A 21,929-nucleotide genomic window follows, 5' to 3' on the forward strand; every position below is an offset into this window, starting at 1 on the left:
CTGGAGCATATTTGGCTTGCCAAATACGAGCCCAAAGAGAATGCGGTTTGGAGACCCAATTCCACCAGATATGGGCGCACATGGTGTTATTGTTGTGGAGGGGATCCCTTAGACCAAGCCCACCAGCTGACTTCGAAAGACAGACTTCAGTCCATTTGACAAGAGCCCATTTTCTGTTGAGGCCCAAGGAACCCCATAGGAAATTTCTTTGAAGATTGCAAATTTTCTTAAGAACCCATTTGGGAGCTGCCAATATGGAGAATAAATGCAGAGGCATGGCTTGGAGAATGGATTTGATTAGAATGAGCCTGTTGGCAATGTTGAGCGAGCGGAAGGTCCAGGAGGAGAGTCAGGTTTCTAAATTGTCAAGGAGGGTTCTCCAGGAAGCATGTTTGATGACTGAGTCTACTAGGGGAGCTCCGAGATATTTCGACGAAAGTACAGCTATTGGAAAGCCCAAGATCCTAGCTATATTTCTCTGAGTGAGGATGGGGGTGTGGAAGAAGAAGAGCTAGGATTTAGAGGCATTGATGGTGGTGCCTGAAGCTTCTGAGAAGAGATTGAGCAGGGATAGGAAGGCAGAGGCCTCTTGAACTGAAGGGTGGCCAAAAAGCATATTGTCATCAACAAATTGTTGGTGAGAGATGGGAGGTTGACCATGAAGAGAAATGCCTTTTAAAGAGCGAGAAGAGATGGCAGAATGAAGGAGGCGACTGAGACCTTCGGCCATGAGAACAAAAAGGAACGGAGAGAGAGGGTCACCTTGACGAATGCCCCGGGAAGGTCGAAAAGGCGAGGAAGGAGAGCCATTCAGAAGGATGGAGAAACAGGGGGAGGTAATAAGATTCATGAGCCACCGCGTCCAAGTAGCACTGAAGCCAAAATCTAATAGCATTTGATTGATATAGGTCCAGCTACTTTTATCAAAAGCTTTAGAAAGATCTAACTTAAGAATCATACCTGGATTTTTAAGAACCTTGAGAGAATAGATCACTTCATGTGAAAGAATGATACCATCCAGAATCTGGCACCCTTCTACATAGCCTGTTTGCTTAGGAGAGATAAGGAGAGGGAGAAGAGGTTTGAGCCTGTTCGCCAAGACTTTAGAGATGAGTTTGTAGATTACGTTACAGAGAGCGATGGGCCTATATTTGTCCGGAGTGCTGGATTCTTCCACCTTAGGTACTGGCGCTATGAAGGTCGTATTGAGGGAGGGGAGGATCCAGTGCATCGATCTCGCTTCTTCCACCAGTTCCCAAACCTCTGTTTTAATGTGCTCCTAGAAGGCATGGAAAAAATTGGCTGTGAAGCCATCAGGTCCTGGCACTTTGCCATCCTTAAGTTGGGCCAACGTGTCCTCCACTTCCTGAATTGAGATTGGCTGGGGTATAATTTTGTTATGGTCCTCCGTGATGATCTTTGGAATATGTTGCTTGATAGAACGTATTGCCTGAGTTCTGCAACCTGGAGGCTCTCGAAGAATATCCTGAAAGTACTCTTTGAATTCTTGTTCCATTTCTCCATGCACCTCCAAACGCTCTCCTTGCCTATTATTGATAAAGGCAATGTAATTGTGCATTCTCCTTTGAATTGTGGTCCTGTGAAAGCATTTGGTATTTTTCTCTCCATCCTTGAGCCATCTGACCCTGGATTTTTGACGCCACAATGTCTCTTCTTTTTGTTTTCGTGGTTCAATCTTGGTTAGGAGGGTCCTCTCCTGTTGCACATAATCTTCAGTTCTTCCCTCAATGATAATGCGTTGTTGCAGTATGTTCATTTGCTTCTCCAGCGCTTTCTGATGGTCAAAGATATTTCCAAACTGAGAGCGGTTCCAAGATTTGAGAGCTTGTGCTGAGAATGCAACAAGATGATGGAGCTTAGTGGAAAGGAGCCGCCTTCACTAAGTGGGCCCGCAGGCAAATTATGGCGCAAAGTCTATTTTTAGACTATGTCTATTTTTAGACATATGGATCATGGTCTATGAGTTGTAGTATGTTATTTGTGGATGATTGGTCATGTTGGTAAAAATAGATGGACTTCTATTTTTAGACATATGGGCATGTTTCTATTTTTAGACTGCCAGGCTAAAAATAGAAAAGTCAAATACTATTGTCTCATAATAATATTTAGACTATAAACATTATCTTATCCTCTTGGAGCACTTCAGTTTGAGCTATAGATGTGGCACATGTAGCTGTCAGAAGGAAATACGCTTTCTTTGTGGGTCATTTGAGCTATTACATGCAGGACATCAGTTAGAACTCATGTGGTTGAGTTTGGTGGAGTTGATTGTGGAGTTGGAGTTGTGTTCAGTTTGACTTGGTTGAACTAGTTGTATTTTGGTCTAACTAAAGAATACACTAGTGATGAATTGTGTGAATTAATTATTAATTAATTCACTGGTTATTAACTCATAAAGCAACTGAAGAATACATCAGTTAACTCAGTGCATGTACAATTCAGTGGAGACAGGTGTTAGAGGTTGAGATTGCTATCAGTTGTGACTATAGTTGTGCATGAGATCTTGCACAATCAATGGTATTGAGTTATGCCAATGAGGACTGCGCAATGTGGGCCAGTACCAAGGCAATTGTAGCCTGTGCTCACGTGATTTTCCACTTTGCATTGTGCAGTGGAGGCCGGCAAAGCAGCGGAGGAGATTTGAACATGTGACTTGTTCGGATCTGAGCCAGTTTTGTGTGTAACAGGTGGAGATAGTACTGAGTACTTGTGAGGAGTATTGTACTATGTATTGTTACATGTTCTCAATCATTATAATATATAGATAGTGTGGGGTTTTCAGCTGTATGCTTTTCCCGGGTTACATACTGTGTTAATGTGTGCATGTGATTGATGTTTCATTGTTTTTAATGATGCTAAATTGATGATCAACGTAGAGGAGGTTATGTATTATGCATGTATTCTGCAATAGTGTATAATCAGGATAATGTCTGTGAATAAGTGTTTCATTATTCAAAATTTCTACATGGTATCAGAGTTGTTGATCATCATATCTATTATTCAGAAAGTGTTTACATCTTATTTCTTCAGGTAGAGTCTGTAATCGGGCCAGGTAGCCTCTGGATTCATCCTTCCTTTGGAAGGTGAGATATCCGGTAAAAGCCCATACAGTCAATCTTTGTACAAGAACTACCTTGTTCTCACGATTCTTAGATCAGAGGCGGTTTAGTTTGGAGCTGGTCGAATTCGAATTTGCAGCAGTGTTTTCTTGGTATCAACGTGGCAATGTTTTTCAATGGATTGCGATTGGAGTATGCTCTTGAGGGCAGCTCAAACTATATTGCATGGAAGGACAGGATGGAGGCGGTGTTGGATGATAATGGGCTGAAGGAGTTCATAGAGGCTGAGGTCCCAAAGCCTACTGATACTGCGCAAGTTGATGCTTGGCAAAAGAAGACAACAAAGTGTCGAAGGATTCTGTTGGAGGGCGTGACGGATCACATTGTGTCCAGCCTGCATGGAAAGGCTTCTCCATACTTGATGTCGAAAGCATTGGCAGATATATTCCAAAGCAAGAGTGATCAGAGGAAGCTGGTGCTTAAGGATAGACTCAGAAACATCAAATGCGAGAAGGGAGACAGTATGCCCAAGTATCTCATGAAGTTCACTCAGTGTCGGGATGAGCTGGGAAGTGTGGGGGTGACTGTCGATGATGAGGACTTGGTGAGCTTGGCTCTTCTTGGTCTTCCAAAGAGTTGGCATTCCTATAAGGACTCTGTCAATGGTCGAGAGAAATTGCCAGGATGGGAGATACTTTGGTTAGATCTTGTGCAGGAGGAGATTAGGCGGAATACCAAGGATGGATCTTCATCAAAGCGACCTGTTGAAGCCCCGAAAATTGGGTCGAAAACAAGGGGGATACCCACCCGGTCCGGACCTTGGTTGGCATCTCCTTATCCGTTTGGTATAGCGGGTCCGACTGGGGATAATGGGACCAGTTTCCCAATTTAAGGGTGTGTGTGTGTGTAGTTGGATGATGCTGATCTAAGAGTACTTAAAGCTAATTTAATTCAAACTTTTAAACTAACTCTATGCTATTGTAATCTAATGAGAAACAACAGATCTAATCTACGCTAACCCGGGGTGTATTTCTTCTATTATGCGATCTAAAGAGATTTCAAACAATAACTGGTAATACAGATCATTCAGCTATCATAAGAATAGAAATCAATTAAGATAAACCACTTTTCATAAAAAGTTAGGCAAAACAGTTGTGAACAGCATATCGCATAATAAGTTATTCATATATCAAACATAAATAAATGACTCCACCGTACAAAAGTGCCAAATGGTAACTCACACATTCATGCAGTAACATATAAACAACTAAAGATTGTATATCACTTTAAGAATATAAACAGAAACGATCAAGAGATAAAAGTACCATTTATGACTGGTTCCACTCATAAGCTTCAAGCAACAATGATTTATCTCTCCTTGCTCTAACATCTACTAAGAGTACAGAAGTGCAACATCAGTAGCAGATATCAAATGCAAACATTAATAAACCTTGATCCATCCATTCATCAAAACCCCCTCCGAGGGTGCAAAAGTGCATGTTCTGAGGACAAGTTTTTTGACAAATTTCTGGACCCTTCTCCTAATGCCTGAGAAGGGTTTAAATACTGCTAACTAATTAACTTAATTACATAAATTTAGGATACGGTTTTAAATGACCGCCCTTCTGCTAAAGCAAAACTATTTCTAAAAATTGAATCTAATTCCTAACCATTTCTGTATTTGCTCCTTAGTGCTGCAAGCATGCAACATTCGCCTGGGAAGAGTCAGCTGGTCGCCTTCTGCTTTCGTTTGAGCTATGAAAATAGAAATAACAAGCGTTGGCACCACTTTCTGGTAAACTAGAAGATATTTTCGAGAATCTTCCTCTGGCTGGGTGTATTCACTGCGTGTACACTTGGTAATAACCCAAATTTCTCTCAAACTGATTCTGCTTTTGCTATTTCGGTTTCCGGCCTTGCGAATGACTGAACAAGTTACAATTTTCTGCATCGAAAACTGCCTCCGTTCTTTGTTCCGGGCTTTTCTGGTGCGTTTTTCTTCTTTGGTGCCCTTTTTCCTTTACCGGGCATAAGCTTCAGGATCTTTTGTAAACATGCTGCTTTTGTGCGCCTTTGACTCTGAGATTTGGGTGGCCTATTGACATCAGCATCTATTGAGTGATACTCTGGAATCTGTGGTCCTATTGCATGCGGCATCCGTTTATGAAAGGATCTCTTCTCTGTTCTCCGAGAATTGACGCTTTCGTCTTTTCCTTAGATGTTTCCTGCACATTGCTTCATGTTATTTTGTCTTACAGTTTACGGAAAGGAAAAGAGTAATGATAATAAAGATTGATATGAAAGCTTTAAGCTCGTATGAATGCATAATCATGACACCCATAACGAACTGACTCTTCGAAAAACACAAAACTGTCCTTCTTGAATACTTTGGCGTACATTCATTAATTTCTTTTAAGGCACGCGCCCAATTTTGGTTTACAGACAGCTTTCCTTGAATACTGCGCCGAGGAAAATTTGCGATGGGTGATTTCTGCGACTCGCATCGCAGCATTGCGGATCGCGTCGTCAAGATGTGTCATCGCAGAAATTCATGATCACATTTATCGCAAATCGCATTCATCGCAGATCGCGCTTAGTCATTCAATCATTGTGTGCTGCTTACGCGATGTTGCGATATGCGACGTCGCATATCGGCCGTCGGAGATTTCTTAAGTTTTTTCATTTAAGAGCGCTTCATAATGTATGCGATGCGATGAATTTCGTGTCGCTTCTTCGCAGCTTATTATGCTCATAGGAAAATGTTTCATTCTCTTCTCGCGATGCGATACAGTTTTCAAGAGTTGAAATACAAAAATTTTCATAAAATGTTTTTTGGATTTTTTATTAAGGGTCCCCATTTGCTTGGTGTTATTGCTAATACCAAACAAAGAGGGGGGTTGTTGGTGGCCACAACAATGGCGATTCACTGGGAAGAACCAGTTATCTCTGCTCTTCTATTGAATTTTAACTTCCAAAGCAGAAAAATTTTCATAAGTCTAAATTTTGTTATGGACAGATAGAGTACATTATGCCTTATCCTATCAATGATATTTTGTTTCAACCTTTTTCTATTCCAATTGTTTGCTTCCACAGGCTTTGTCCTTGTATTTACATCAGACATTACTTGGTCTTTTAAAGATAAAATAAGGTCTTCTCTGTGTGCTGGCTTTTAAAATATGCTCATTTGTCGTAGGTAGAGCCTCTGCTGCCAGCAGGCATCCATAGCCTCGACAGGGTTACTGTTACCCAGCAATGATCCTTTATCCTGCTTAAGACTATTTACAACTTTTCAGAGAAAAACCCATTTTGACACTTTTTTCCTTTTTTATTCTCTAAAGAACAATGTCTTGGTTTGGTGGCCAAATTATGACACAGTCATTCACTTGATTTACACTTTTGCTGAACAAGCTGGCTCGTGATGAGACCCCTTGTCTTTTGATTGCAACAATCTTGAGTCGTTGCCCTGTTTTGGTGGACAGTATTGGCAAAGTCAGCAAGTTATAATATCTGTGATCATGATAAGTCGGCTCGTGATGAGACCTCTTATTCTTTGAGATATAGTGTTTTCTCGGATTGTTCCTCTGAATGCTGCGATTTCCTTTAGCAGGGAGGAAGTCATTGTTTTTCCTTAAGAAAGCTCTGGACGACAATAATAGAGTTTGAAAACATCATTTTTACAGAGAATCTTTATTTTATTATTGATACCTTTCATTGTGCTGATATAAAACAATTTTTTGCCAAAGGTTGCTTTCATCAAAAAAAAAATTGAAGTTGAAACTAGTATCATATCTAGGCTAAAGTTAACTCTATCTGTCAATAATAACGATCAGATTTTTCGAAAAATTTTACTATTTGTACAAGCGAAAAAAAAAAAAAAAAAAAAAAAAAAATAATAATAAATCAAACTCTGATAGAGAATTGGTGTCTTTTTCGTGAACCCCTGTAGTAACCATCTACAACTGGTTTTATTTATAAGAAATAAAAGAAAAACTAAAACTATCCTACAAAATAGAAGAATAATCTTCTATGGAAAATATATTTTAAGGATTTGTCCATTAACAGGCAAAGAATCCCTTCTACCTGCTAAATCCTGCAACACAAACGTTGATGGGCCTATGACTTCTACAATATGAAAAGGACCAAGCCACATCTTCTGAAATTTTGTATGTTTGCCCTTTTCTTCATGAGCCTTATCCCATTTCAAAACTAGATCTCCCATCTGAAAAAAATTTCTGCCCATTATGCTTGAATCAAAAGAGGATTTTATTAGCGCTTGGTGATGAGCATGGGTTTTCTTAGCATGTTCTCGTCGTTCTTCTAACTTAATTATTTCCATTTGTCTTAATTGTAAGGAGGAAGTAGATACTTCATCGATGTATTGTACTAAAGACAAGGAGGGGATCACTAAGTGAGTTGGGAGAACCACTTCCTTCCCATAAACTAAATTAAAGGGAGAAGTGCCGATTGAAGCTTTCTTCATTATTCTATCTGCCCATAAAGCATTTACCAAAGTCTTGTGCCAATTCTTTTGGTTCTGGTCAACTGTTCTTTTAATAATCCTGATTAGGTTTTTATTTGTTGACTCAGCTAATCCATTACCTTGCGGATAGTAGTTGGCCGAATATTTCAGTTTGAACCCTCTTTTAAGTGCAAACTCAGTCATTGCATTCCCAGAAAAGTATGAGGCATTATCAAACATTAAATCTGTTGGCAATCCAAACCTAGTGATTATAAATTGATCTATGAATTCAATGATGTTTTCAGAATTAGCTGTCTTGAGAGGAACTTCTTCTACCCATTTAGTAAAATAATCTGTTGCCGTGAGGATGTATCTATGCTGCTTAGAAGAGTGAGGAACGATCTCACCTATTATGTCCAAGCCCCACTGACTGAATGGTTGCTCGATGTTTACCGGCTATAGTGGCATGGACGGTTTCTTTTGTTTCCCTGCAGTAGTTTGGCAGACTTGGCATTTCCTCACGTAACTGTGTGAGTCTTTGAACAGCGTGGGCCAATAATTTCCTGCACATAAGATTTTATGTGTAGTAGCATCTCCATCATAGTGTCTGCCTGCTGGTCCATCGTAGAGTTCCTGCAAAACCTTTTCGGCTTCAGTTTTCTCAAGACACCTAAGAAGCACAGAATCGTAATTCCTTTTAAACAGAACATCATTTATGAGCTGATATTGTTTAGCTTTCAATCTCAGAGCTCTTTTCTTGGTGTGATCCAGGTGTGATGGAGCATACCCGTTCTTAAGATAATAAATGGTGTCAGCATATAATGATTCTGCATCGTTTAGGCTTACCTCATACATTCGTACCTCTTCAGATGAATTTTCAGGAATTTGCGATGCTCCAGCCAACATTTTGCAGAAGCCTTGACCTCTTACAATGCTTGCTGGTTTGATCTCAAGGTCGTATTCTTGTAAAGCAGTGATCCAATTTTCTCTTTTTTCACCCACATCCTTCTGTATTAGAAGATTTCTTACCGCTGGAAACGGTACTATGACCTTAGTATGGGTTTTAAGTAAGAAAGGTCTGAAATATTTGACCGCTTTGAAAACAGCATATGCCTATTTCTCCACGTCTGAATAGTTGAGTTCAGCACCTTGTAAATTCGAGCTAAAAAATGCGATTGGAGCTTCCGCTTTCTCTTGATTTGCTTGAGTTAGAATCGCGGCATATGATTTCTCTGAGGCAGATGTGTATAAGATAAAAGATTCTGAAAAATTTGGGGTTGCTAAAGATGGAGCGTTAATGATAGCTTGTTTGATCAGGTTGAATGCTTCATGCTCATCTTGACCCCATTTAAAATTTGAATTCTTTTTAATCATGGTTTGCAAAGGAGAAACAATTCGTGAAAAATCAGGGACAAATCTCTTCACAAAATTGATTTGACCAAAGAAAGATTGCATGGCTTTTTTATTATGAGGTAGGGATATTTCAAAAATTTCTTTGATTCTGTCAGGCTCAATGTGAATACCAGATTTTGACACTATGAATCCTAGAACTTTTCCTTCACTTAATGTGAAAAAAGATTTCTTTGGGTTAAGTGAAATTTCATACCTTAAACATCGTTGAAAGATTTGTTTCAAGTCTTTGAGATGGTCGCTTCGCTTCTTGGAGTATATTGTTATATCATCCAAATAAATTACTACAGATTTATTGACTAAACCCTTGAATGCGATGTCCATGGCTCTCTGAAATGTAGCGCCGGCATTGATCAAACCAAATGGCATCTTCCGATATGCGTATGCGCCCCATTTAGTTCGGAATGTGGTTTTTAACTGATCATCGGGATGTACCAGCACTTGATTGTATCCTGAAAATCCATCCAAAAAAGACATTAGTTATGAGCCTGCTACTGCCTGTAATATCTGCTCCATAGGTGGGAGGGGAAAATTGTCTTTTTGACAGGCTTTGTTGAGATTCCGAAAATCGATGCAGATTCTAATATCTCCATTTTTCTTTCTAACGGGTACCATATTGGAGACCCATTTGGAATGTCTGACGGGGAAAATTATTCTGGCTTTTAATAACTTATTTAGCTCAGTTTTTATCTGATTTTCTAAATTGGGGTGGATTTTTCTGAGTTTCTGTTGGACAGGTTTTTCGTTTTCAATCATAGGGATAGTATGTTGAATGATAGAAGTGTCGTATGTCTTCAACTCATCGTAATTCCAGGAAAAAACATTTTTGTATTGTCTCAAAAGACGAATATACGCTAGTTTTTCTTCAGGGGCTAGGCCGTGGCCTAGATTAACGTTTTGTGGTTTATCATCGGTTCCTAGGTTTACTAATTCGTAGTTCAGAGTTGAACTGTAGAGCTTAGAATTGGTAGACCTTTTAAACCGACTTTTCAAATCGTATAAGTCTTCCAACTTAACCACCGATTTAGGTATAGCATTATCAGTGCTATCTTGTTGTATTTGTCGATCGTGATGGTCTTCGTCAATTATTTGATTGGAGTAGGATCCTTCAGAAGTGAGGAAATTTACAATATCAGGATCATCATTGAATACTCTCCAATTTGTAATGTTGTCAGGGATGGACGGTTTAAAGATTAATTCTATTGAGAATCTGTCTGGACTAAAATCTTCGGAGGGAATAAGTCTAGAGGCTACGTTAGCTAAAAGGTCTGCGCTCGCGTTTTGGAGTCTTGGGATTGACGAAATATTGAATGTTATGAAATGCTCAATCAGATCTTGTACTAAAGATTGATAGTGTTTCAAATGACCTGATAGGCAATGTATGGTGTTACGTACCTGTTTGACGACAATCTCAGAGTCTCCGAAGACTTGAAGATACTTGACGTTCAGCCCGATTGCTTTGTATAGGCCTTGCACCAAGGTTTCATATTCCGCTGTATTGTTTGTGCAATCGAATTCAAGTCTGCACGTAAGCATGGTCTTATTTCCTTCTGGACTAATCAGAACGCATCCTGCTCCTGCTCCTTCGTTACATTTAGAGCCATCAAAATATAATTTCCAAAACAAAGATGTATTTACAGGTTTATCTAAAAAATTAACACACTTTGAATTATCAGTTTGGGAAAAAATTTCGACTTGGGACAAAACTGAATTTTCTAAGTAAGGTGATGTATGAGCATTGAAATTGTCGAGGAAAGAATCTACCGAGTAATTGCCTATGATACTGCTGTTATATGCTATTGCTTCATTTTCTCCCTCCAATTCTGTTACTATGTACTTATGGTGTAACTCTCGTTCAACCTTTATTTGATTCGGTTTACCATTGTAGGGTAACCACATGTGCGACCAGTCGGTTGAGAAGTATCCATGGAGTTTTTCGGACCAATCCCTGCTAAGAATCAAGCCATAGAATTCTGGGATATCAGCTACTAGAATGTCAATAACCTGACATACCTTCAGGTTGGACGACAATCTTATGGTTACTTGATTAAGTTCACCAATCACTTCGACTTGAGATCGATCAAGTTGAACTATGCGCACTGCGGATTTTTGTGGCTGAACATTCAACTTGGCACATATTGATCTGGGTAAAATATTCGTTGAAGCACCAAAATCTACCAAACAATTGTGCACATTTTTATTGAAAATTTCATAAGTGAGAAGAAAAGGGGGAGTTTGAGACCTTGATCTTCCTCCAATCAAGGCGATGTCATTTGGATCAATCTTATTGATCGTGTTGGTTGGAGGTCTTCCCATGTTGTGGGAAGCTACAGCTGTAGGCAAAGTTGTAGTAGGCACGGCATGTAATTATTTCATCATTATCATCTGTTGATGTTTAAATTTGCTCAATTCATAAAGAGTGATATTAGCCCTAGTCTTTTTCATGTCATCAATAATATTGTATTCCATTTCATTCGACACTATCAGTGTTCTTGATGGAGGTGTTTGATCTGGTTGGACTAGGCTAGATTGAGTCGCTTTAGCGGTCGTTTTCTTTGTTGCGACTTTATCTTTTGCTGCAGGGCTTGCGCCCTTCTGCTTAGGGGTAGTTTGGGGAGGATCAAGTTGATTTTTTCTTCGTGTGCTAACCGGAAATGCTTCTTGATCTTCTTCTTGTGGGAGGATGAAATCCCACATTCCTTGTAGTTCCACAACTTCTTCGTCATCGGTCTGCCCTTCAGTGGTATTTTCTTCTTCCTCTTCTTCGGATTCGACATTTGAGATAGCATTGGGTGGTTTCACATCCATTGAAGGGCCTCTTTTAAAATCTCTGTAGGGCTTTTTTGAAGAAGTTTCTGCCACTTGTTTTTTATGTCAATCATCTCATTGGACATGGTCTTTAATAATTTTTGCAATCCTTCCAAATCGAAAGGGTCTTTCGTTTGTTCTTCTTGGAGTCTTCCTTGAAGGTGACTTTTTTAGATTTGCGTTCCTTTATCGCAGATCTCTTTTCCAGGGCTACTACGCGTTTCTCTACTGCTATCGCCTCTGTCAGGTTTTCAACTAAGGTTGTTTTATTTGTCCTATCCACGAAGATTGCTAAGTTTGATGGTAAGGCCGTAATATACCATTCACATCGTACTTCTTCGCTGGGTTGGGAAGCAGTAGGAATTTTGTTAAGGATTTTATTGAACCGTAAATTGAAATCTTTGATGGGTTCTCTAGCCTCGGCTTTAAGATTGGATAGGTCATTGATTAACGTTGTTGTTGATCTGTCATCACCAAACTTGGTAAGGAATTGACTTTGAAAAATGTCCCAACTTGTGATAGACCCGGAGGGTAATGAAAAGTACCATGACCCGGCTGTTCCTTGCATTGTATAGGGAAAAAGCCGGACAACAGCATCCTCGTTGGTAACTCCGTTGAGATTGACAGAAAGCATGAAATTGTTAATGTGCTCTTCAGCTAGCATGCCTGCTTCTGGATTGAATTTGGGTAGCCATTTCTCAGGATGGGCCGGTATTTGGCTCAGGGGTGGAGGCATTAAAACCGCCCCAGGATTGTTCCATGGAAACTGGGCCATCGTTGAGCTGCTAGTAAATGAAAGTGCAGAGGATGTTCCATGAGGCTGGGAAGATGAAGATATTATGATCTTAGATGATTGAAGAAGAGGGGTTGTGGAAGATGGATGAGTGGTTTGGAATGAAGATGTGGGTGGTTGACTTCACGGTGGGGGAGTTGAAATGGACGATGTAGATGAAAGAGTCTCACTGTCAGACTCTTGTGGTGTTTTCCTTGCTCTTTTCCTAGTGGGGAGAGGGAATTCAGTTGGCTGGATGCCAAATTTTTCACTCTTTAATCTGGTCAGGGGATGAGCAGGATTGTACTGCGAAGTCACGCTGCTTTGAGATTTATCAGACCTCTGTGTAGAAATAGAAAATCCTTGGAGTTTGCGAATCAGAGTTTGAACTTCAGGGAGTTCAATGGTAGATTGGTCTAAAATATTAGGGTATGTAGCAGTTGTTAATACTCGAGGGACTTCTGACTCTGGATTTAAACGTACTGGGGAAGTCGGGGGAGTTGATGAGGGCGATTTACTCTCAGAATGGTATTTAGATTTTGATTTAGGTGCCATTCATAGTTCGGGCCCTCCTTCTAGCGCCAAATATGTTGAAGTCCCGAAAATCGGGTCGAAAACAAGGGGGATACCCACCCGTTCCGGACCTTGGTTGGCAGCTCCTTATCCGTTTGGTATAGCGGGTCCGACTGGGGATAATGGGACCAGTTTCCCAATTTAAGGGTGTGTGTGTGTGTAGTTGGATGATGTTGATCTAAGAGTACTTAAAGCTAATTTAATTCAAACTTTTAAACTAACTCTATGCTATTGTAATCTAATGAGAAACAACAGATCTAATCTACGCTAACCCAGGGTGTATTTCTTGTATTATGCGATCTAAAGAGATTTCAAACAATAACTGGTAATAAAGATCATTCAGCTATCATAAGAATAGAAATCAATTAAGATAAACCACTTTGCATAAAAAGTTAGGCAAAACAGTTGTGAACAGCATATCGCATAATAAGTTATTCATATATCAAACATAATCAAATGACTCCACCGTACAAAAGTGCCAAATGGTAACTCACACATTCATGCAGTAACATATAAACAACTAAAGATTGTATATCACTTTAAGAATATAAACAGAAACGGTCAAGAGATAAAAGTACCATTTATGACTGGTTCCACTCATAAGCTTCAAGCAACAATGATTTATCTCTCCTTGCTCTAACATCTACTAAGAGTACAGAAGTGCAACATCAGTAGCAGATATCAAATGCAAACATTAATAAACCTTGATCCATCCATTCATCAAAACCCCCTCCGAGGGTGCAAAAGTGCATGTTCTGAGGACAAGTTTTTTGAAAAATTTCTGGACCCTTCTCCTAATGCCTGAGAAGGGTTTAAATACTGCTAACTAATTAACTTAATTACATAAATTTAGGATACGGTTTTAAATGACCGCCCTTCTGCTAAAGCAAAACTATTTCTAAAAATTGAATCTAATTCCTAACCATTTCTGTATTTGCTCCTTAATGTTGCAAGCATGCAACATTCGCCTGGGAAGAGTCGGCTGGTTGCCTTCTGCTTTCGTTTGAGCTATGAAAATAGAAATAACAAGTGCTGGCACCACTTTCTGGTAAACTAGAAGATATTTTCGAGAATCTTCCTCTGGTTGGGTGTATTCACTGCGTGTACACTTGGCAATAACCCAAATTTCTCTCAAACTGATTCTACTTTTGCTATTTCGGTTTCCGGCCTTGCGAATGACTGAACAAGTTAGGGACTTTGCTCTCTGAACAATTTTCTGCATCGAAAACTGCCTCCATTCTTTGTTCCGGGCTTTTCTGGTGCATTTTCCTTCTTTAGTGCCCTTTTTCCTTTACCGGGCATAAGCTTTAGGATCTTTTGTAAACATGCTGCTTTTGTGCGCCTTTGACTCTGAGCTTTGGGTGGCCTATTGACATCAGCATCTATTGAGTGATACTCTGGAATCTGTGGTCCTGTTGCATGCGGCATCCGTTTATGAAGGGATCTCTTCTCTGTTCTCCGAGCATTGACGCTTTCATCTTTTCCTTAGATGTTTCCTGCACATTGCTTCATGTTATTTCCTGTCTTACAGTTTACGCAAAGGAAAAGAGTAATGATAATAAAGATTGATATGAAAGCTTTAAGCTCTTATGAATGCATAATCATGACACCCATAACGAACTGACTCTTCGAATAACACAAAACTGTCCTTCTTGAATACTTTGGCGTACATTCATTAATTTCTTTTAAGGCGCGCGCTGAATTTTGGTTTACGGACAACTTTCCTTGAATACTGCGCCGAGGAAAATTCGCGATGGGTGATTTCTGCGACTCGCATCGCAGCATCGTGGATCGCGTCGTCAAGATGTGTCATCGCAGAAATTCATGATTTCACTTATCGCAAATTGCATTCATCGCAGATCGCAGATCGCGCTTAGTCATTCAATCATTGTGTGTTGCTTACGCGATGTTGCGATATGCGACGTCGCATATCGGTCGTCGGAGATTTCTTAAATTTTTTCATTTAAGAGCGCTTCATAATGTCTGCGATGCGATGAATTTCGTGTCGCTTCTTCGCAGCTTATTATGCTCATAGGAAAATGTTTCATTCTCTTCTCGCGATGCGATACAGTTTTCAGGAGTTGAAATACAAAAATTTTCATAAAATGTTTTTTGGATTTTTTATTAAGGGTCCCCATTTGCTTGGTGTTATTGCTAATACCAAACAAAGAGGGGGGTTGTTGGTGGCCACAACAGGACCTGATGAAGAAAATTGCGCTTTGGCTACCAAAGCAAAGAAGGGGAAGAGCAAGAAAGCTTCTCAGTCTGGTGCGAAAGGCAAGAAATAGGACATGTCCAAGGTGAAGTGCTTTCACTGTCACCAGCATGGACACTATGCCACTAATTGTTCGCAGAAGAAGAAGAACAAGCAAGCTGCTAGATCTGCAACAGGAGAGGCTCTAGCCTCGCAGTTTGAGCTTGATTTTTCAATGATCGCATGTTTGGTTTCAAGTGTGATGGGATTGGTATGGTTCTTGGACAGTGGTGCATCTTTTCACATGACAGGAGATCGAGATTTGTTTTCTGATCTGGAGGACAAAGACCTTGGAGTGCACATCGAGATGGGCGATGATGGTAGATACAGTGCAACCGGTATCGGTACCATGTCCTTTGAGAGGGAGTCTGGTAAACCCTTCGTACTGAAGGAAGTGATGCATGTTCCAGGATTGAAGAACAATCTTATCTCTGTGGCGATGTTAGAAGACAAGGGATATGATGTTGTTTTCAGCGAGGGAAAGGCTTTCCTACATAGTAAGACAACTGGAGAAACCCGGAAGATAGGGGTTCGAGTGAGGAACCTTTATCAGTTGCATGTAGATGGCTGTGCAGCAATGGCATGCAAGGCAGAAGGATTGGTGAGCCAGGATGATGGCGAGCTGTGGCACAGGAGATTGGGTCACCTTCACCATGGAGCCTTGAAGATACTGTAGTAGATCACTACTGGGCTTCCTAAAGGCACTCTTGCGCAGTCAGATCAGTGCAAGGGGTGTACTTTAGGAAAGTTTGTGAAAGCCACCTTTCATGAGAAGGATAGTCGCGCCATGACGATCCTTGAGAGAATTCACACAGACGTGTGTGGACCTTTCTCAGTAGCTTCGACAGCAAAGCACAGGTATTATGTGATCTTTGTTGATGATTTCTCTCGTAAGTGCTGGATCTTCTTCATGCAGAAGAAGAGCGAGACATACTCAAAGTTCTGTGAGTTCAAAGCACTAGTTGAGAAGGAGTCGGGGAAGAAGGTGAAGGCTCTTAGGAGCAACAATGGTGGTGAATACATCTCTGGCGAGTTCAAAGATTTCTGCAGTGCAGAAGGGATTCGAAGAGAGCTCATAGCTCCCCATAACCCACAGCAGAACGGGGTTGCTGAGCGGAAGAACAGAATGATCGTGGGTTCTGCACGGGCGATGTTGCATGATCAAGGCCTACCCCTTCACTTGTGGGCAGAAGCATGCAATATAGCAGTATATGTGCAGAAGCGTTGTCCTCACAGGATACTTGGCATGAGTACACCCGAGGAGGCTTATTTTGGTAAGAAGCCTGATCTTTCTCATTTGAGGATTTTTGGTGCTAACGTTTACATGCATGTGATGAAGGATGCCAGGAAGAAGTTGGAGCCGACCGCAGAGGTTGGGATATTTGTGGGGTACACTGATACGCCCCACAACTATCGTGTCTATTTTCCAGACAGTGGCAAGACTGTTGTGCGACGGGATATAAAATTTCAGGTGGAGAAATCCATGAAGTGTTTGCTTGAGAGGGAGCCACACTTGCATGTAGATGAGGAGCTATTAGTTCCTAAGGATGATCTTCAGGACGTGGATCAGCCACAGGACGAAGTTCATGGAGTGGAAGAAACCACTCATGCAGCGCCAACCATCAGAGGGCGAAAGCGCTTGACAGAAGCTGAGAGACTGGCTCAAGATGCAAAGAAAGTTGTAGGACCACCTACAGCCCAACGCTGGTAGAGACAATCACCTGATCTGTACACTAGATACATGGCTCTTGTGAGAAAATTTGTTGTGACTGAGCCATCCTCTTTTGAGGAAGCTGTGGAGGATCCCGCATGGGTAGACGCCATGGTGGAAGAGTATGATTCGATTGTCAGAAACAGTGCATGGGAGATTGTTCCTAGACCGGAAGGGAAATTAGTGGTGGGTTCGAGATGGATCTACAAAGTTAAGCAGGCAGTTGACGGGAGTGTGGAGAAGTACAAGGCAAAATTTGTTGCCCAAGGCTTTTCACAGATAGAGGGGATCGATTATGAGGAGACCTTTGCACCTGTCGCAAGTTATTCTTCCATATAGACAATTCTTGCTCTCTCAGTGCAGATGGGGTGGCACATTCGTCAGTTGGATGTGAAGACTGCGTTCCTCAACAGATTCATTGAGGAGGAGGTGTACATTGAGTAGCCCGAAGGTTTCGAGATCTTCAGCAGCGAGTCGCGTGTGTGCAGGCTCAAGAGAGCGTTGTATGGGTTGAAACAAGCACCACGTGCTTGGTACATGGATAGACAGTTATTTCACTGGACTTGGATTCTCCAAGAGTGAGGCAGATCCTAACCTATACCAGATTGTGGTGGATGGTAAGTTGCTTATCATACTTTATGTAGATGATTTGATTCTAACGGGTGATGAGCTGTTGATACTTTCATCCAAGGATGATCTTGCTAAGGAGTTTGAGATGAAGGACTTGGGCCTCCTTCATTATTTCTTGGGATTGGAAATTTGGAATCACAGTGATGGACTATTTGTTTCTCAGGGTAAGTATGCTTGGGAGATACTGGAGAAGTTCAACATGCATGGCTGCAAACCTGTTGATACTCCTCTTCTTAGAGGTTGGAGGAAGGAGGATGCCACTTCAGCAGAAGAAGTGGATGCCACTGTTTATCGACAGTTGGTGGGGTCGCTTATGTATCTGGTCAATACACGACCCAATATATGCTATGCTGTTAACCAGCATTCACAAGCTATGGTTAAGCCAACTAAGCTCTTTTGGAAGGCAGGCAAGCATGTATTGTGTTATTTGAGAGGCACATCGGGATATGGATTGTGGTACAGACAGGAGGATGAGGTGAAGCTATGTGGCTTCACGGATGCAGATTGGGCAGGGAGCCCAACGGACAGAAAGAGCACATCAAGAGGGGTCTTCAGTATCGGGTCGACAGCAGTTTCTTGGTACAGCAGGAAGCAGAGATCCGTGGCACTCAATTCAGCAGAGGCCGAGTATATGGCAGCAAGTTTGGCTGCATGCGAGGCTATATGGATGAGGAAGATTCTGGTCGGGTTATTCGGTTCTTACTTGGAGCCTACTGTGATTTACTGTGATAACCAGAGTTGCATTAAACTCTTGGCTAATCCTTTATTTCATGATAGATCTAAGCACATTGACATCAGGTACCATCATATCAGAGATTGTGTGCAACGGAGAATCATGTTACTTTCATACATTCCAACAGAGGATCGGGATGCTGATATCTTGACGAAGGCGCTCACCAAGAGCAAATTCGAATACCACCGAGGCAGGATAGGGGTTGCTGATAATCCATATCTTGTTGAGAGGGAGTGTTGAGAATGCAACAAGATGATGGAGCTTAGTGGAAAGGAGTCGCCTTCACTAAGTGGGCCCGCAAGCAAATTATGGCGCAAAGTCTATTTTTAGACTATGTCTATTTTTAGACATATGGATCATGGTCTATGAGTTGCAGTATGTTATTTGTGGATGATTGGTCATGTTGGTAAAAATAGATGGACTTCTATTTTTAGACATATGGGCAGGTTTCTATTTTTAGACTGCCAGGCTAAAAATAGAAAAGTCAAATATTATTGTCTCATAATAATATTTAGACTATAAACATTATCTTATCCTCTTGGAGCACTTCAGTTTGAGCTACAGATGTGGCACATGTAGCTGTCAGAAGGAAATATGCTTTCTTTGTGGGTCAGTTGAGCTATTGCATGCAGGACATCAGTTAGAACTCATGTGGTTGAGTTTGGTGGAGTTGATTGTGGAGTTGATGGAGTTGTGTTCAGTTTCACTTGGTTGAACTAGTTGTATTTTAGTCTAACTAAAGAATACACTAGTGATGAGTTGTGTGAATTAATTATTAATTAATTCACTAGTTATTAACTCATAAAGAAACTGAAGAATACATCAGTTAACTCATTGCATGTACAGTTCAGTGGAGACAGGTGTTAGAGGTTGAGATTGCTATCAGTTGTGACTATAGTTGTGCATGAAATCTTGCACAATCAATGGGATTGAGTTATGCCAATGAGGACTGCGCAGTGTGGGCCAATACCAAGGTAATTGTAGCTTGTTCTCACGTGATTTTTCACTTTGCATTGTGCAGTGGAGGCAAGCAAAGCAACGGAGGAGATTTGAACCTGTGACTTGTTCGGATCTGAGCTAGTTTTGTGTGTAACAGGTGGAGATAATACTAAGTACTTGTGAGGAGTATTGTACTATGTATTGTTACATGTTCTCAATCATTATAATATACAGATAGTGTGGGGTTTTCAGCTGTATGCTTTCCTCGGGTTACATACTGTGTTAATGTGTGCATGCGATTGATGTTTCATTGTTTTTAATGCTGCTAAATTGATGATCAACATAGAGGAGGTTATGTATTATGCATGTATTCTGCAATAGTGTATAATCAGGATAATCTCTGTGAATAAGTGTTTCATTATTCAAAATTTCTACAGCTTGTTTGAGATGTTTTAACTTTTGTTGAAACTGAAACATCTTGGCTCCTTCTGGTGGACTGAAAGATTTCCATGCATCGATAACAACATCTTTGAAGTTAGGATGTGAGAACCAAAAATATTCGAAGTGAAAGGGTCTATTACACCTAGCACCCGGTCGCGACCATTGTAACATTATGGGCCAGTGATCAGAGCCCACTTGAGGCATGATGGAGGCATGAAAGTCCCCCCCCAGATGAATGGCATTATCTGACATGAGGAATCGATCCAGCCTAGAGGCTATCTGTTGTGATCCCCTTCTTTTATTGGTCCATGTATATGTACCATTGGAAATCTATAGGTCCATTAACTGATTTTTGTGGATGAAGTCTTTGAAGCCGATACTATCTCCATCCAACCTCGAACGTCCACCTGACTTTTTCTCCAAAGCAGTGATGATGTTGAATTCACCACCACAAATCCAAATGGGAAAGCTCCTGTCAGAGTTGAGCGCTGAAAGAGTATCAACAAAATCTAATTTTGTTTGTAATTCTTGTGGAAAATACACATTAGACAGATGTCCATGGATATTGGTCCCGATTAGATGGAAGGTTGTCTAAATAAAGAAGTGTGAGGCATGGAAATCATGAAGGGAGAGCACTTGAGGGTTCCATATGACTGCGAGCCCTTCGGAAGCTCCAAAAGCATCCACCGAGACTGAACGGCATCCCAACCAGGCTTTATTTAGAATTTTTTCCAGAACAATACTATTGCATTTTGTTTCTTGTAGGTAAATTAATGAAGGCTTATCTTGTTGGATCATATTTTTTAACATTCTGTGTTTTGCAGGGCTATTAAGCCCTCTCAGATTCCATGAGATTAGCTTCATGGGGAACAGTGGGGAAGAGTTTTGTAAAACTTAGTCAGCTTGGGAAATCTTCCAGATTCCACCAGCATTTCTCCAATAATAATGGTCCTCTGCAGATCCGTTTTGCGTCCGCGTTTCTTCGTCTCTTTCAATATTTTTTTCCCATCCCAAGGACTGCCTGCCTAAATACCAAGATATTTGTTGTGCTGTGCTCTGGCTAAAACTACTTCAAGTCTTTCAATTTCCCGAGGGGTTATAGCACTAAATTCTTTCTGTTTACACGCTGCTTCCAACGTGAGAATATCTAGACCTTCCAGATCTACACTTTCTGGTTCCTCCTCCATGTGTATCGGTGTATTCTGCTCTTCCTCATTTGACTGTTGATGAATACTTAGAGCTAGAGCTGCATCTATCTCCATGTTGGAAGATAGTAGGGTTGTATCTTTATCTTTGTTTTTAGAGGAGGTGGAGACGGGGATGCTGATGGGATCGGAGGCCGAGACCAGATTGGATGATTTTGGAGGAGGAGGGGGAGAAGAAGGAGATGGATCTGAGGGGGGGGGATTGAAAGGTTATCCTCCATGTTATTTTGAGAAGTCAAAATTTCAAAATTGTTCCAAGTTACGGGTTTCTTGAGATTATCAGGGTTGACTGGGGATTCCTTGGCATGCTTCCTTCTACTTGAAACTTTTGTAAAACCCTCAGCATCTTTTCTTGTCTCAGTGACAGTGGTTTTGGACTGCATATTCAGTGGGAAATCCTTGAAAAGATGGCCATGTTCATGGCATTTTTTGCAACGAAAAGGAACATGCTCATAGTCTATTGTTTGGACCCATTCAAAATCATCATGAAATAAGCTTACCGATTCCATGAGAGCTTTGGCTAGATGCATGTGTACACGGATCCTGGCATATGAGGTATATCTTCAGCATTTTGTTTCCTCAGCGACCTTGATGAAGACCCGCAGGCTATTACCTATGTCCTTTAGGGTTTCCTCGTTCCAGTATTCCAGGGGAAGAGAGTACATTCGGATCCATACTGGAGCCCATTGAAGTCTTCTTTATCTGGATTGAACCTTTCTATCCAATCACGAAGGTACAGGCCTGCAGAGTTGAAGAAGTACAGACCACCCTCGAAGATACGAGTTTTATCCTCCAGACAGTTGAAAGTAGCGGTGAAGAAGCCTTTAGGTCCAAGCTGCAGGGTAATTTGACCTTTAGGCTTCCACTTGGAGGCAATCCATCCTTGCAAGGCCTTTTCAGTTGGCTAGAATCCA

At 41.0% G+C, this 21,929-nt stretch overlaps 1 protein-coding gene across 1 annotated transcript; it reads right to left on the bottom strand.

Annotated features, from left to right (window-relative positions):
- Nucleotides 1–1,279: 1,279 nt before the first annotated feature.
- LOC149244853 (uncharacterized) lies at nucleotides 1,280–21,072 on the bottom strand. Its single transcript, XM_089436182.1, has 2 exons — nucleotides 20,844–21,072; nucleotides 1,280–1,851 (listed from the first exon to the last, which is right to left on the bottom strand). Exons 1-2 carry the CDS (start codon nucleotides 21,070–21,072, stop codon nucleotides 1,280–1,282), a joined length of 801 nt encoding a protein of 266 aa, XP_089292308.1.
- Nucleotides 21,073–21,929: the final 857 nt, after the last annotated feature.

This window comes from Pinus tabuliformis, chromosome 7, assembly GCF_031772625.1.
Source record: "Pinus tabuliformis cultivar Carrire ecotype Pingquan chromosome 7, CPIR1, whole genome shotgun sequence".
NCBI lineage: Eukaryota > Viridiplantae > Streptophyta > Pinopsida > Pinales > Pinaceae > Pinus > Pinus tabuliformis.

Bases quoted from the DNA above. Each gene is read 5' to 3' on its own strand.
- LOC149244853 (XM_089436182.1), bottom strand. From the start codon at position 21,072: ATGGAGATAGATGCAGCTCTAGCTCTAAGTATTCATCAACAGTCAAAT. The intron at 1,852-20,843 runs GTATTTAGGCAG...TTGCATTCTCAG, and splicing joins ACAGCACAACAAATATCTTG to CACAAGCTCTCAAATCTTGG.